Source organism: Heliangelus exortis, chromosome 1 (assembly GCF_036169615.1).
Source record: "Heliangelus exortis chromosome 1, bHelExo1.hap1, whole genome shotgun sequence".
Classification (NCBI taxonomy): domain Eukaryota; kingdom Metazoa; phylum Chordata; class Aves; order Apodiformes; family Trochilidae; genus Heliangelus; species Heliangelus exortis.
In genome coordinates, this window is record NC_092422.1 from 149,774,998 (window position 1) to 149,791,338 (window position 16,341).

General features: G+C 43.0%; 1 protein-coding gene and 1 long non-coding RNA gene across 6 annotated transcripts in view; one reads left to right on the forward strand and one right to left on the reverse strand.

The window, feature by feature from the left end:
* The window catches only part of LOC139791136 (aldo-keto reductase family 1 member B1-like), a 369,405-nt gene that overhangs the window by 37,554 nt on the left and 315,510 nt on the right, over positions 1-16,341 (reverse strand). Inside the window, exons 1-8 of one of the 5 annotated variants that reach the window (XM_071732978.1) lie at positions 5,859-6,017; positions 5,310-5,477; positions 3,648-3,764; positions 2,260-2,337; positions 1,474-1,596; positions 912-1,018; positions 684-765; positions 88-171 (exon numbers count right to left, since the gene is read on the reverse strand). The exons of 2 other annotated variants lie outside the window; for them this stretch is intronic. In XM_071732978.1, the coding sequence (XP_071589079.1) occupies positions 88-171; positions 684-765; positions 912-1,018; positions 1,474-1,596; positions 2,260-2,337; positions 3,648-3,764; positions 5,310-5,477; positions 5,859-5,924 (825 nt within the window). In that variant the 5' untranslated portion in view covers positions 5,925-6,017. Of the gene's footprint in view, positions 1-87; positions 172-683; positions 766-911; positions 1,019-1,473; positions 1,597-2,259; positions 2,338-3,647; positions 3,765-5,309; positions 5,478-5,858; positions 6,018-16,341 lie in introns of those variants that run through there. 2 more of the 5 variants (XM_071732980.1, XM_071732983.1) reach the window with 2 other exon arrangements.
* On the forward strand, positions 6,167-15,628 carry LOC139791139 (uncharacterized). The gene is made up of 2 exons (XR_011723780.1): positions 6,167-6,730; positions 13,448-15,628. It is a non-coding gene; the product is annotated as an uncharacterized lncRNA (long non-coding RNA).

The following is a 16,341-nucleotide window of genomic DNA, read 5'->3' on the forward strand; positions in this document are numbered from 1 at the left end:
AGGAGGATGTAGGAAAGGTGAGAAAGGATCACTGCTTGCTCAGAAAGTGCCCTTGAAGGGCAGCACCCAGCTCACTCACTCACTCACCTTGAAGTTCTCCACAATGCGCTGTGGTGTGACAGACTTGGGAACCACAATCACATTCCTCTGGATGTGGAACCGAATGAGAACCTGCAGGAAGAGACCACTGAGTCAGAGACAGGTCGGGTCCTTTTCTGGAGGAAGCAGAGACTGTTCTAACAGCTCTTTGCTGTCAAATGTACATTTCAGTAGAACTAGACCCTTTATGTGGAACTACAGTTCAAATCATTCCTGTTCCTGTGACCTGTGAAGCTCTTCCTGAAGGAAGTAATAAAGACCCACATGGAAGGCCTCGTTTCTCATTCAGCTTTGGGACAGTCAATTCCTTTTCTTTCCACCTGGACTTCAGCAGTCTGTGCAAGGCTTTTGTTCTCTGAAAGAGGACTTGAGAGGGGAAGTAATGTAGAAGACTGGCAAGAATTTTTTGAGGGCCAGGGAGATAATTGTAGCATGTCTTGCAGGTCATATAGTTGAAAATCTGCATTGTTAGGGAAAAAATCCAAGAAGTGCCACAATTCATGGGGAATGGATGGGCGTTCTGCAGTTTTTTCCTTAATGGCTGCGTTGCAGGAAGAGGTACCCACTGTCTGGCAGCTACATACCTGTGCTGGAGTTTTTTTGTACTTGGCTGCAATCTCTTTGATCTTGGGGTCATCCAGAAGGGAAGGATCCTCTGGCTTAGCCCTACACAGAGGAAGGAAGATAGTGACAAGAAACCTCCATACAAGGATCCAACTTAGCAAGAGAAATCTGTATTTAGATAAAATACCAATGGTGCACTTGGAGCCTCAATGTTACAAGCATAATCAATGCCAGCAAAGCAGTCTTACCATGGCCTGTCAGGAGAGCCAAGGGGACTGTATGCTGTCACAGCAATCCCTTTGGATTGGCAGTACTTGATCAGCTTCTCCTGGGTAAGGTATGGATGACATTCCACCTGCAAAGACAAAGGTACAGAGGCTGATAGTGGCAGAACTGTTGTAACAGTGCTGTTCTCCATGGATTAACTCCTTATCCAAGTAGAGGCTACCTTTTTCCCTAACTTGCCAGTGGCCTGTATAATAATGTGAATCCTTAGTATTGAAGTCACCCATTTTATACAAAGTGCTTATATGTTTTTTGTTGGGAGGGGATGTTTCACGAAGCTCATCTCTGGATTCTTTATTCTTCCAGAAGGAATGTTTCCAGGGAAATAATCCAACATCCCTAAGAAAGGGTTTGACAGCGTGTGACAAAGGAAGAGCTTTGTGTACTCAAAAATATCCACAGAGAAGGATTTACAGTACATGCTGTGTCTACTTTGTTCTCCCTTTTTTTCATTTTCTCATTCAAGTGGAATCACATCTTTGCAATCCCTGAAAGCTGTTCACCTGCAGTTACTTAGCAACTTACCTGGTTATTTACAGGCTTGTGCTTCAGTCCTGGTTTGTTCAGGAGTCTTTCAATCTGCTCATGGTTAAAGTTGGAGATTCCAATGGCTTTTACTAGGCCAGCATCCACCAGCTCTTCCATGGCCTAACAGAGTGTAACAAAATTGTCATTCAGTGTGCAAGATAGGTCATGAAGATGTTCTTCCTAATGTGGCTTGTTTCCCATCATGAATCAGACAAAATAACTCTTCAGAGCTGAAAAGTTCTCTGAGGAAAAAGCAGGTACTGGTATGCTAGTGCCATCTCACCCAAGTCCACATTCTCTTTTCTCCTAGTTTATGGAAGTTCATACCAAGTTGCGTGAGGAAAAGAATGATGGTACTCAGTCAACCATTATTGTGCTGGAGGCACAACTGGAGGCCTCTGCCCGGCTCTGTAGGTATGATCTCTAACTAAAATGTCTGTATTTCTGTAAAATTTATTTGAGCAATTCAAGAAGGGGGCAAGAACTTTGGAGAAGAAGCTGCACAGTTGTTGTGGTCAAACAATTAACTTTTTTCTAACCTCAGCCTGGTCTGCAGCTGCATTGGAAATGAATGTGCAGCTCACTGTGGGTCAGGCACTCAGGTAAAGCAGTCGGGGAGTAGCTAGATAATGGCTAAGCACGCAAGTACTTTGAACTGCCTTATCTTCCTTCTAACTACTTTTGGATGCATGAGACAACAGCTCTGTGGATGTTGAAGGTAATGAAAGCAGAGAAGAAACTGATGAAGACAGAGGACATGTCACTTGCTGGGGCTGAACTTACCTCCCATGTCTGTAGAATATCAGCATTGCTAAGTATAGCCATGCCTTTATCATCTTTGGGAAATAGTTCATCCCCTGCCTGTCAATGAGAGAAAATGCTTGAAATAATATCAGATGGGATGTGAGCTATGTAAAAGAACCAAACAGAAAGGTAAGGAGCTAAAGCTAATAGTGCATGAAAAAAAAAAAAAACCCTCTAATAATTCTCATCATAATTTAATTAATTCTTCAATCATTCCTTATTCTTAGCTCATTCAGGATGATGTCATTTTTGCCAGCTACAATCCCAGTTGACCCATCTGACCCAGCCCCATGGACCCACTGAAGTGATGGTACACATAATGCATGCAGGGAAGCGATTTATTCATACAAAAATGTCCTGGAGTCTTACATGAGTTCACTTTATGTATTGCTCTGTTATGTGTGTTTAGGAATAACAGCTTCTTTAGTTATTTTAAAAAGATATATGGAGTATTGACTTCAGTACTGTGAATGTACAGAGTTATATGGGAGTTCATCTGCTGAAAATGGAACTGCTGACAGATTCCCCATGGGGACAATCACTGTTTAAGTGAATGTATTAGGAAAATTAAAACAGCCTGTAACTAGAGAGTATGACCAAAATTTTTTTAATTATTAAGATTTTCTAGATACCACAATATTACGCAGTTTCACTTGACAGCTATATCCACATAATGCCAACTAAAACAATATTTAGAGAATTAAATGAAATTGAGCTCAAAAGAATTAGATATAATAGAGATTTTAGTCTGGGTGTAGCAGAAGGAAAAGTCTAAGGGTATAGTTATATATGTATATCCAAACTGACATATATCCTTTGAAGTACATATAGTCTGTGGAAGTTCAGAGTCAAAAAGCCTCATCTTTCTGAAATCCAGGGTCTCTGGAACAACACTAAGGCTCCCACAGGCAAGGGCAGTTCAATCTGGACTGTATTAAGTACTCGGTGATTAAAGAGAGAAATGGAAACCAGCAGCATTTCCTCTTGCTTTGTGATTCTGTAACAGGCAGAGGAAGGGATTTCTGTCAGGGGTGATGTTCAGGTAAGCATGCTTTGGATTTGTAAAAGAAAGGGAGAGTGGCAGAGTTGGTGCTTGCAGCTGGGAGGCCTGATCTGTGTGCCAGGTCTGCCTCTCCCACTATCCAAAGGGCAGAGGACGCTGCACAAGCAGCAGTCCCAGGGCAGAGCTCAAGAGCCTGGCTCACGTGTCCAGAGTAAGGCTGTGTGAGCAGCCCCGGAGCAGTGCTGGCACACACAGCTGGCACATGCTCTTTCTGGGCTGGAGCAGCAGTCGTGCTGCAAGCCTTCATATCAGTTTTGAGAAGGTCTCTCAGGAAAGGAGGCCAAGGGCATTGCTGTTACTGTACCTTAAACCCAAAAGGCCAGTGCATGAGGTAGAGATCCAGGTAGTCCAGTTTCAGGTCGGCGAGAGTTTTCTGGCACGCTCCCTTCACCAGAGGCTTTTCATGGAATGTGCACCACAGCTGGAGACAAAAAAAACAACGCACACCATGACCTCCTGGGTTAAAAGTGTCAGCTGCTCTCCTGCACAGGACAGAAATCATAGAATCATAGAATTGGCTGGGTTGGAAGGGACCTCAGAGATCATCAAGTCCAACCCTTGATCCAGTACCGCTGCAGTTACCAGACCATGGCACTGAGTGCCACATCCAGTCTCTTTTTAAATATCTCCAGGGACGGAGAATCCACCACTTCCCTGGGCAGACCGTTCCGATGCTTGATCACCCTCTCAGTAAAGAAATTCTTTCTAATGTCCAACCTAAACCTCCCCCGGCACAACTTGAGACCATGCCCTCTTGTCTTGCTGAGGGTTGCCTGGGAAAAGAGACCAACCCCCCCCTGGCTACACCCTCCTTTCAGGGAGTTGTAGAGAGTGATGAGGTCTCCTCTGAGCCTCCTCTTCTCCAGGCTGAACAGCCCCAGTTCCCTCAGCCTCTCCTCATAGGATCTGTGCTGGATCCCTTCACCAGCCTAGTTGCCCTCCTTTGGACCTGCTCCAGGACCTCGATATCCTTCCTAAACTGAGGGGCCCAGAACTGGACACAGTACTCGAGGTGTGGCCTCACCAGTGCTGAGTACAGGGGCAGAATCACTTCCTTGGACCTGCTGGCCACGCTGTTCCTGAATGCTGCATCTTCTTTGGTAGGCAGTGTGGAACCAGACCATCCTACTTGTCTTTGGATGGGGCTTGCTCTGTGATGGGACTGGCTTGTGACATGGAATTCAGTACATGCATTGGCAGTAAGCATGATCAGATAGATGTGTAGTAAAAACTCGTAATTCAAGGGCAGATTCATGTAGAAGGGGATGGGTTAGCTCAAGAAATCTTTCTGTCAGATTTGACCATTTGTACATATCCTGGAAAAAATTTGTCTGGCAAAGACAAGAAAATACAAAAAAGCCCCAAATAAATGGTTCACACTAACCTTAACCAAGGTAAAAAGCAACTTCAGAATCCAGTTAAATACCCTGTTTTCCCTAGTAAACAAGAGAAAGAGAACCCACCAACCACACCTTCCCTGGGACACGTGCTGAGCTGATTACTCTGTCCCAAGGTACCCAGAGCCTCATCTTCCCTGCAAGCCACAGCTGAGCTCATCTGCTGTGCTGTGTTTTAGCAGTCAGTGAGGTGCTGTCACCAAGCTGGTTCTGCCTCTGTATCAGCCCTTTACACAGAGTGATCTCAGACCTCTGCATTGCACACTGGTACCTTGCTTGGTGCTACCTGCACCATCTGGTCTGCAGACTCTTCCCTATCCTCATACCCCAGCACTTCTGGGTATCCTCATCAGAAAGCCAGACAGCAGCAGGGTGCAGACAGAGAATATCTTTCGTAACTCTACACAGAATGGAGTGAAGCAGTGTCAAGAGTGACTTGAGTGATGCTGTGATATGCTTTATCCCACACCATAAGCTTTGTCTTGATTACTTAAGTTTCGTATTATGAAAACTATAGATGAAGTGTTCTCCCACCCCTACTTGAGGGTGGAAAATTATCAGATCCTTACCTTACTGACGATGAAGAGGTCCTCTCGTTTCACAACACCTTCCTTGATTTTCTGCTGGATTCCTTTCCCAACTTCACTCTCATTCTGGTACACGTAGGCGCAGTCGAAGTGGCGGTACCCAGCGTCAATGGCAGCCATCACTGCCTCTTCCACTTTCCCTGGTGGAGACTAAAAATAAGGCATAAAACTTAAGAATCTCTAATCAATATATGTTAAGTACCTGGATGCTAGCAAAATAAACATAGGGAAAATGCCTTACTGAAAGCAATTCCACCCTCCCCTAGGGGGGGAGAGGGGAGGCCTTTGGGTTTTTTTAATTTTTAATTTTTATTTTCTTTACAAGAGTAGTATTTCTTGCAGTCATAAACATGCATTTCAGGGCTTGAAGCCAGTCCCCAGCTGTGTCTTTATAGCCCCACTCCCACAGAGGCTTAGCCCAAGAGCCAGGGAGAGCAGAGCCTCAGGCACAAGCACACTTCTTCAGAGCTGGGAGTGAATTTTTGTGCCCTGGAGCTATGCAGTACTGGAGCTTTTCTCTGAAGCTGTTACCTTCCAGGTGCCCAGCCCCACGATGGGCATCTTGGCCATGTTGTTCAGCTGCACATAGGTCGCCATGGCCTTGCACCCTGTCTGAGTAGTCCAGCTGGAGTTGCCTCTTGTCCTGCTGGTTGAATAGTGACTGATTGCTGGCCAGAGCAGGGAAGGTGAAACAGTGTCTGTGCTCTGGGTCCTCCCATATCCAACAAAGGTGTGGCTTTTTTATCTGTAGACTCACACAGATAAAAGTGAAAGCTGAAAGCAATTTAAAATTGTAGAGGTGATCACCCTCCTGGAGTGTGCAGTGGTGCACCCGGTGGACCTTTCCTGGTGAAAGTCTGGTGAACTGGTGAAGTTCCTTATCAAAAAGTAAAGGCTGAGGGCAGCTGAGCCCTGGTCTGGTTTGTGTTTCTGTAGGGTTTGGCTTCTGCAGTGCCCTTTCCCTGTTGCCACAGACATTTTTTGTGAGTATCTCCCTTGTGATACACGAGTGTTGTGATACAGGGTGTGTTGCAACACCCTGTTGGAGTTCATTCCCCTGGTTACCCAATAGAGAGCCTGTTTCATTCAGTGGCACTTTGTCCCACAATTTGTCATCAGTAAAGCCAGGGGGATGTCCAAAATGAGTCAATAAACAGAAGTTCTGAGGTAGGGCATGGGCCAGAGGTCTCTCTCAGCTCATGGAACTGCTGCCTTGCTGCTGGCTGAAGAAAGGCAGAGGCCTTGGACTGGACCAGCCCAAGACAGGGATGGTGGCTTAGGCTGGTCTCCCCTTGACAGAGCCTTTTCACCCTGTGTACTGATAAAATGAGAGAGCTAGAGGAACCTTGGTGTGAGTTTACAGAGGATGAAGTTCCTTTTCACCCCACCCTACCAAGTTGAAGGTATCTACACTTCACAGAATGGGAAGTGAGGCACAGGGGAGAACAGGGAAATTCACACAGGGCATGTGTGGTAAAGAAGTAAAATTAAATCCCCACTTTTTTATTGATCTTAACAGGACCATTGCCCTGGTAAAATTCTAGAGTTGCCTGTTTTTTCTTTTCACTTTTACTTCCCCTGGTTTTATTAGTACAGGCAACAGGTGTATGGAACAGGTTTATCTCTGTGGCTTGTTTTTAAGTGGCCAATGTATTCACAAAGAAGAGCTTCATAATGCAGAGAGAGACGTGTGTAGAAGAAAAATGTGTCCTGTAGCTACCTGGTCATTGTGGATGTCATGTCTAATTAGTGTTATAAACTAATACATCCTGTTGCACAAAAGTAGAACAGGATCTAGGTAATGGATGGGGAGGTGTATTTTAAAGTTTGCACACACGGGGGCAGAGTTAAACTTGTGTGTGGCCACTGCTTTTGAATTTATTCAGCAATGTCTCCTCAGATTGAATTGCCTTTTGCATTCCTTAGATTTTGTAGAATCACAGAATCATAGAATTGGCTGGGTTGGAAGGGACCTCAGAGATCACCAAGTCCAACCCTTGATCCACTACCGCTGCAGTTACCAGACCATGGCACTGAGTGCCACATCCAGTCTCTTTTTAAATATCTCCAGGGACGGAGAATCCACTATTTCCCTGGGCAGCCCATTCCAATGCTTGATCACCCTCTCAGTAAAGAAATTCTTTCTAATATCCAACCTAGACCTCCCCTGGCACAACTTGAGACCGTGCCCTCTTGTCTTGCTGAGAGTTGCCTGGGAGAAGAGACCAACCCCCCCCTGGCTCCAACCTCCTTTCAGGGAGTTGTAGAGAGTGATGAGGTCTCCCCTGAGCCTCCTCTTCTCCAGGCTGAACAGCCCCAGCTCCCTCAGCCTCTCCTCATAGGATCTGTGCTGGAGTCCCTTCACCAGCCTAGTTGCCCTCCTTTGGAATAATGCAATAATGAAAAGGTAGAATAATTTGGAATAATTTTGGAATAATTTTCCCCCTTTGTAATAATGAAAAGGTGGAAGTCTCTATTCCTCTGTCTCTTTTCCTAAAAAGGCTAAGAAGAACAAAAAATTAAGGTGGCTTACATTTGTAATAAAGAAGTAGGCATGAAAATTTTCTGGTAGGTACTGAAAAGATACGATCTGAGTTTTGAAGAGGAAGTTAGCAATTATCAGTAACATACCAGCTTGCTGAATTGTCTGATCTTTAAATTAAAGGCACAGAAATGACTTGCACTGAAATGTATGAGACTGCTTTTTGTGCCTCAACTCACCACTCTCTCTCAAAGATGTTTCAAAACTTGCACTTTTAATCACTGGTGTGTGTGTCTGTGTGCGTGTGAAAAATGAAGTCCATTTCCTCCCTTCTGTTATTCAGGCATGCACTTAGAGCATGTTGTATATACCAGGGCAAAGAGAAAGAAAGACTGTCTAAAATTTAGAATGGTTGAATTTGCTATAAAAGGTAGCACTCTAAGGTGCTCAGCACCTCCAGCTTGTTTCTGACTGCAGCAGTCAGTGGGGTCTGTGGGCTGTCTGCAGCTCTTGGGAGCAGTAGGAGCTGTTTAGAGTTGTGTTTTTAATTACATGTTTGTGGCTAGGGGCTACTACCATGGGAGATTTGCCATTGATTCAGCAGCACAGGAGCAAGCCTTTTATCACAGTGTCTGCCAACAGTGTCAGCTCTCTCTTTGCTCAGCTGGTCTAGTACCAGGCTCTGTCTAACCTATTTTGTATGTAGGCCCTGATGTCCTCAGAATGGCTGGATGTCATGATAACACCATGCTTGTTAACTGCTGCTTCATCACCAGAGATCTCTGTCCCTGCAGTTCATGATGCATCTGTAGTGGTAGCTTGGGCACAATAGGGGAGAGAAAATTCCTCAGGATCTGCATCCCAGCCTTGGCTTGAGCATGCTGGCATCTGGAGGAAGGAAGAAGTTAATTAAGAGGAGTAAGAACTGACCTTTTCCCAAGCACTTTCTTCTCTGGTTTATACCAGAGGACTCAAGCTGATTAACAGGCTCTGAGCTATTGTGCCAGGATACGAAAGCAGAGCTGCTAAAAATGGTTTATGGCTTTTTTTGTACTTTTGCTCAGTAACTGTGTGTCACCCTCTGGAGGGAGATGGAGTTCCCAGAAGTCACATTTTGACATTTCCACAGCATTGGACACAAAAGAAGCCTGAAGGGATACATTTGGTTCCTTAGGAAACCGCAGCCAGTCTGGCTCTGAGGCAGCAGTAACTGTTGGTGTTAGGAACAGAGGAAACAGAGGAAAGCCTGTGGAACATCAGCTTGAAAATACCCCGAAGAGGAACCTTCATACTTAGCAGAACCACAGGAAGCTATAGTTTTGAGATCTGCATCAAATGGGGTGATTTGGTGATAAAGAGAAGTGTAACTTGCCAACAGGGGGGTACCTGAGGGTAAATAAGACAGGAAGAGATAGTTAATAAAACTGTCAGGCAGTGGGGAGCAGACCCCTGGAGGCAGTGGAGGAGGTGTTGACAGCAGACAAGGGCAAAACAAGGCATGTTCACTGTATTCCCAAAGTATAATGTGGTTACATTTTCTTTTGAGTCTTGTCTACACGAAAATCTTGCACTGTTTCATTCTGTTGATGCAAATGCCTTTTTTTTGGACACGTATCAGTTGAAGTTCGTTGTATATTGATTTAGCTTAAATCCATTCCTTACCACTTCAGTTAAAACGGTGGAAAGCACTCTTCAGCAAAATAACATCTATCCTCCCACAGACTTAGCATTAATTTAACACCTTCAGGTTTTGAACTGGTTTAATTAAACTGCCACTTCCTTGCACAGGCCAGGACTGGTTGCTGCGGCGGCAGAAGCAAGTCAGAGTCTTTTCTGTCTTTTCTTGAACTTGTAAAAAGAAACCTTGTGATTGTAGACTGGAGAGGTGGATTAATGTGGGACTGGCAAATACTTGGCTTGATTTTCTATAGTTCAGGCCCTGTGAATAGAGAAGCTACCAAAGCATCAACAAAGGCCATACCTTCTCAGTTTTTTCTGTGGAAGAATGAATGGTCTTTGTAATGGAGGGATAAGCAACTTAAGTTAAATGGGAAGGCCACCATGGCCAACCTCCAAACCCAGCTCATCTACAAATAGAAAATTTGCCCATCCCAGACCTACATTCCTGCCCAGTTTTGTTGGTAGGCATGGTTTTTCCCCTCTGGATTTTCCTCTCTTGTATATGCAGACTGTAGCCTTTCCAAAGCTCATAATTTTTGAGAACAGTCTGGTGTTTTTCTTGCCAAGTCAAGGCTCTTGTCCTCGTGGAAAGGTATTTTTATGCTCCATTTCAAGTTTCAGCAATCAGCTGTGGCTAGTTTTGACAGGAAAAGGGGTGCTTCAAATGCCTTAAGTGTGGAGGAAGGGATAAGTTTTCCATTTGTGAAACATAATTGAAAATATTTTCGTCATGTCTGAAAAACAAAACAAAATGAAACACACATTAAAACCAATGTGGATGGGTTGATTAGGAACAACATGAAAAATACCACTGTGGAATCTGTGCAATTAGAGCTGAATAGAAATTGCTTTAGAACCTGACCTCATACACAACAGGGGTGCCAGATAGTTTTAGCTGACTGAGGTACTCAGGTTTTGTCAATACGGGAGCAGGACCTCATGTGGTCTTTCTCCTGTCACATGGCAGGATCCATGGACAACATGAACATTTAGCAGGGATGTGGAAGGTCCAGTGATTCCCACAAAAGTTTGGCTTATTGTCCTTTACTAATCCATAGATCTGCAGTTATTTGGCTGTGTGGTCCGGGTTTGCTGTAGGGTTGGTCAGATGGGCTTCTGCACTCTCAGCATCTGTCATTTCCAGAAATAATTCAGGGCATGCAGGGAGGAGACCATGAGCTGCAAATTGTTCTAGCAGGAGGCTTCCAGCTCTTATCTTGTCTGTGGACTCTCATCTGTCATGGAACCCAAACATGTCTGTAATCTGACTGACTGGGAGAAGATAGTGGCCAGGTGTGGATTGCTACAGAAACCAGGAATATTAATTTGGCCTGTGTGTGGTCCCAGCTGCCCCCCAAAACTAGATGTATCCCAGAAGACCCCAGACAAAGTGGCTTCTCATGTCTAACGTCTGTGAGCACCTAATATTTATACTTTTAGAAGGGCAAGAGACCTTGGTCAGGTAGCCTGGGCATCACATTATACTATGTTTTCAGAGGTATTATAACCTCCTCTTCCCTCCAAAAAAGAGACGTAACTTGTTACAAGATATATGTTCCTTCTGCAAATGCCTTCTTAAGAAGGGCAGGACCATGCTGTCCAAGTTTTGTTCTCACAGATACTCTGATCTGATTTTGTTTCAGTTACTTATTTGGTATATTGTGTGTGAGAATAATGACAGCAGTACTGAATGGTTAAACAAGTACTTGACCTATTCAAAATGTTAAATGTTGGACAGTGCCTTGTGTTTCTGGGAAGCAGTGTCTCCTTTTTTTTTGCAATATAAAAGGAGATACTGAATTACAGGCAAATTATTTTTTCCAGGCTCTTGTGTGAATAGCTAAATTTGATAGCAATAGAGAGGAATAGACTAATTCTGAATTAAAAAAAAAACAAAACAAAAACAACAGTGGAAGTTAGGCACAAAATTGCTTAGGTGAATTGATGCCTATGTGAGTAAAACAGGTGTGAGATGAAAATCAGACTAGAAAAATTCTGGGAAGTTGGATATCCTGACTCCCCAGTCATGCATGATTTATTAGTCCTGTCTGCTTTTCCTCTCATGTTTCTTTTTCATTAAAGAAATGGGGGTGGGGAAGCATGAATTAACTCGTAATACAGATCTATTTATTTAGCAACTCAACTGCTCAAGTTTTCTGGGAAACAATCCTGTACAACAGAGGCCTGTTTTTAGTTGTTTTTTATTATGTTTTGGTTTGGTTTGGTTTGGTTTTTAGAAGAGTCAGGAGCAACCCCACTGAATTCTGAGAAGTTACAGTGAAGCAGAAGAACAGTTTGATTCAGTCCTTCTCTTCATATTATCTAATCATGACACGTAGGGCAGATTTCTTATATAGGAAACTCATTTTTGTGCTCCATTCAAAACCAAACTCCATAAGGGTCAGGCTTGCTTTGTAAACTGTTACGATGCAAGAGAACCACAGAACATGGAAGGAAACTTGGGAAGCACAAGACAAACCTTTGTGGTTTGCAGAGTGTTTGTGGGAAAACAAACAATGAATAAAGACAGAGGTAGCTCTGTGCACATGCATCAGCATGTTAATCTGGTGCTCACTGTAATATGGAAGCAAAAAAAAAATTAAGCATTTTTTTTGAGGTGAACCATCATTTTTTTTCCTAGCAAGACATTAGTACAAGCAACCTTGAATATGGCTTCTGTGTGTTTGTTGTTCTCATGTTTGTCTCATTCTCTACAACAACACTGGAGTTTCCATTTCACCCTTATGGTTCTATTTGCTCAGATTCTTCTGTGTTGGTACCATGCTTTAGTATCAGGACTATCCAGTCTGTTTTTAAACTAACTTATCATGCCTTGCATAGACACCACCCTGCTGCTGTCTTTTTTGCAGAGGCCCTTTTGAATTATCTCCTCCCAGACAGTCTCTTACTGACGTCTGATGTCTGCAGCACTTTGTTTATCATAGGGGAAAAAAAGCAGATTCATAATGGGATTTTATTTTTTTTTCTTTTAATACTGCTAAATAAGTTAATCCATACAGTATTATGACTAGGAAGCAGACCAAACCCTGCAATTTAAACCACTCCAACCCCCCCCTGCAATATATCTCAGATTGGATATTAGGAAAAATTTCTTCACCAAGAGTGGTGAAGCACTGGAACTGGTTGCCCAGGGAAGTGATGGAGTTGCTGTCCCTGGGGGTGTCAAAAAATATGTAGAGGTGGCACTCTGGGAGATGATTTAGTGGTTACAGTGGTGTAGGACAGATGGTTGGGCTTAGTGATCTGAAAGGTCCTTTCCATCCTTGGTGATTCTATGGTCTGGTGATTCTGTGATTATATTCTAATTTAAAGGTGAACCTTGTAGATCTTTGAATTGTGTTTCTTGCTTTAGAAATTGAAAAGCTTTTGGCTGTAAGAAAGGATTTTGTTTTCCCAGCTGTTGCCCCCCTGTACAACTTGTTTTAGAACTGGTTTTAGGGGCTAAAACTGTATCCACGAGGGATTATGTTACTTTCCTGTAACATCTAGGTACCTGTTGTAGTAATGTGTTTGTTTGAAATTGTCTTTGTAATGGTTTTGAGGCCATAGAGAATGTGAGGTTTGTCCCATGTGTATGTTTTCAGCTTGGGATATTAGAGTTAAGATTTCAGATGAGTGAGACAGAAGCCACACGTTTTACTTCAGAATAGCATTCCCAGTACCTAGATGTAGGGATTACATTAGAAATTCAGTTCCCAGCTTGGGCCTGGAATACGATGCCTCATGTAGCAGCTTCCCTCCATCTGCTTTGCATATAATGAAGGCTTTTATGTATTTTCTTTCTCTTTCCTAGTCATTTATTCAGTACTTAATGATTCAGAAAAGCTTCTGCATTTACTTAAAGACTAAAACTATGATTCTGGTGATAAATTCAGGGTTAGTTTAAGTGCTTACCTGCTCTTTTTTTTTTTTTTTTTTTTTTTTCTCTTTTTAACAGATTTCCCCCATAAGCAGTGGAGGAGTGGAGTTAGAGTGAAAAGAAAGGAAAAAAAAGGTAGAAGAATACTTTATTTCACATGGACTAATGCTTTTGGTTTTGACATAAACAAAGAAGTCCATATTTCACATTTTGGTTTTGACATAAACAAAACCCACTCAGATGCATGGTTATATATTTCCTGTATACCCAAATGGGATAAAAGCCCCATGGTTTTTACATATGAAAGCAACATTTTATTAGGCACTGATAAAGCAAAAGCTGAAAAAGGCCCTTTGCTGAGGAGCTTAAATTTTAATTGGGTGACTAACTGGTGTGCAAGGTATGCCTCACTCTTCTATCAGGTGCACCCCCAACTTTTAGGTAATAAGAGTCTTGGTTTAAGATGTGGTGGTGTGATATATTGGCAAGTAGGGGTAGGTGTATGATGAAAAATTACCCACACATAGGTAAACTTGAGCCAAGAAAATGTCGAGAATCACTCGTCTGGTTAATGCAAGATGTGGTGTCTCTAAGAAAAAGACAGAAGTAGGACTGGCACCTCCTTGCCTGCTGAGTGCTCTCTGAGCTTAGGTGAAAAAGGCTTTATTTTCCTTGTATTATAAACCATGGCCTGGTGGCTAGGGATTTACGGAGGACTTCAGGCCAACACAAGTGTTCACTGCTTCATGTTAGCTGTGGCCATGGTCTCAGAAACAAAGAAAACTTCTAGTCTGTGAATACACTAAGTTTGCCTGGGATTCAGCTAAACAAGTTGGCTTAGAGACCAGTCTTGGGGGAAAAATGTGACATTGATGTCTTGTGGAATTTAAGTCTTCCTGGGATGGAAAAAAAAGAAAATTATTAAAAAAGAAGTGAATAAAGTGAAGTTTTGAGCTAGAAAACATAAGCAATAAGAGGTGTAAAAAGAATAGGTAAGGAGACCATGGGCATGGATGGATAAGATGGCTGTTGTGTTACAAGGGAAGGAATCCCCACTGGGTAGCACTGTCCTGCTAATAGGAAGGTTACCATGGGCTTCCCAGGCCCCCCTGTCCACATTGCAGTTGGTTTCTAGCAAGAAATGAAGCTTGTATTTAATTTACAGGAGAAGAGAGAACCACTGTATTGAGGAGTGATTGGTAAGGAGATGGATGTCACCATAGTGCATTTACCATGTAACAGTTCCGTGTCCTCTTGGGGAAATAAGGATGTGTTTATGTCTCTGCATGGTGTATTGCACTCCCAAACCTCTCTCAATACACATCTGGCCTCAAATCAGAGCAAACTATTAGAAAAACTTCAGAGAATGTGAGACAGCAATAACATGGATAGCAGGCAGAGAAAAGACAGGACCTTGGGCTTCTGTAGAGGAAAAACCATTAAGTTTTGAAAATAACCTGAATGTGCTCACCTCTAAAAAAAACATGCCAAGGATACCTTGGGCACACACATCTGTGTGGCAGAGAGGATGGCCATGCTGCTGACAGAAACCAGTGGTGGAAATGAGTAGTGAGAGTCTTGGAGGGAAGGCACAAATTTATGCAGTAGAAAAACACCCAGGAGGAAGTTTTAGGGAGAAGGTTTCATAGTTATCAAAGAGTGTGAGGATTTGATTAGAGAAGCTTCTTTTGAAGATGAAATTATTAATGAGGACAGCTCATATATCAAGTAGTGCTAAACAAAGAGCTTGGGGTGTTCTGGAAATGGTGATGGGTATGTCTGCAGAACTCTATGCCAAATACTTGATCTAGCTTTGAACAAAATAACTATTCTATGAAAAAGTACTAAGGGCATGCAGTATAATCACTGAAGAATGCTCCTGTTTGCCATAGTTTTCATCAATCGTTAATTGTCCTTTCTTCTTTCCAATTATGTTTTCTTCTGTTTTTCCTTGCTTGGCTCCAGGCCTTTCTTCAGTGCAGTGCAGTTGCACTGGTGCTCCAGCAGAAATTTATGTGTTGAGGAAAGGAGTTTCCTGAACTGCTTCTGTTATAAACATTCCAGCTAAACACTACAGCCTGTAAGGGATCCAGAGCAGAGATCCTGAAAAACACAGCCCTGATGTTCCGAGAGATAATAGCTGCCAAATGAGTGTAGCTGTTTGTTACAAGTCATGCATGGGGATAGAGTTTTGATTCTTCTGTCTTTTTGTAGTTTGAAACGTGAATTAAAGTCACCAGTCTGGTTTTGCCATGCTAATGAAGTGGTCTTGTTCAAAGACTAATGAAGACAAGAATTCTGTATTTAATGGCCATGAAGCTCCTGGATTGTGGCATGGGTTGCTGTCTATTCACTTGTAGCTATGACTGCATATTGGCATATAAATTTTCCTTTTGTTAATTGTATTCTTAAGGACTGAAGTGTAGCCAATACATAGTGCTGATATTCAAGAACAGATAATTTTTCTTTCTGTCTCTGGGACCTTTGGTTCTTCTCCTTGCAAAGTCGACCAGCCAGTTTGCCTGTGATGCACCCGTATTCAGATCTGCACCAGTAGTACATTTGTTCAAGAGGAGACAGGTTCAATCTGACTGGAGGCAGGGTGACTGCAGGTGTGTGACCATGCAGTGTGATTTGGGAGTGTTGCTCTTTGCCAGCCCAAGCTCATGAGTGGCAAATCAAGCAAACACTTCTGGTACAGTAAACTTAAGAGTCCTGGTTTGGCCACATAGGCTGGACTGGCTTTATACTGTAGGTATAGGCTTAGACAAAGTTGTTAGATACGAAAGCTAATTATTGACATTGAAGTTAGTGGGTGAGGTGAAAAGGATTCTATGTGTATTATAAGTGCAATTCAGAACCAGTGGAAGTACTTTGCAGAAGCAGCAGGTTTTATTGTGGTTCTGCACTGAGGTCAGACATAGCTCTTTTTATCATGAAAAGCACTGAAAATGTCCTCCCTGAGATGCAGA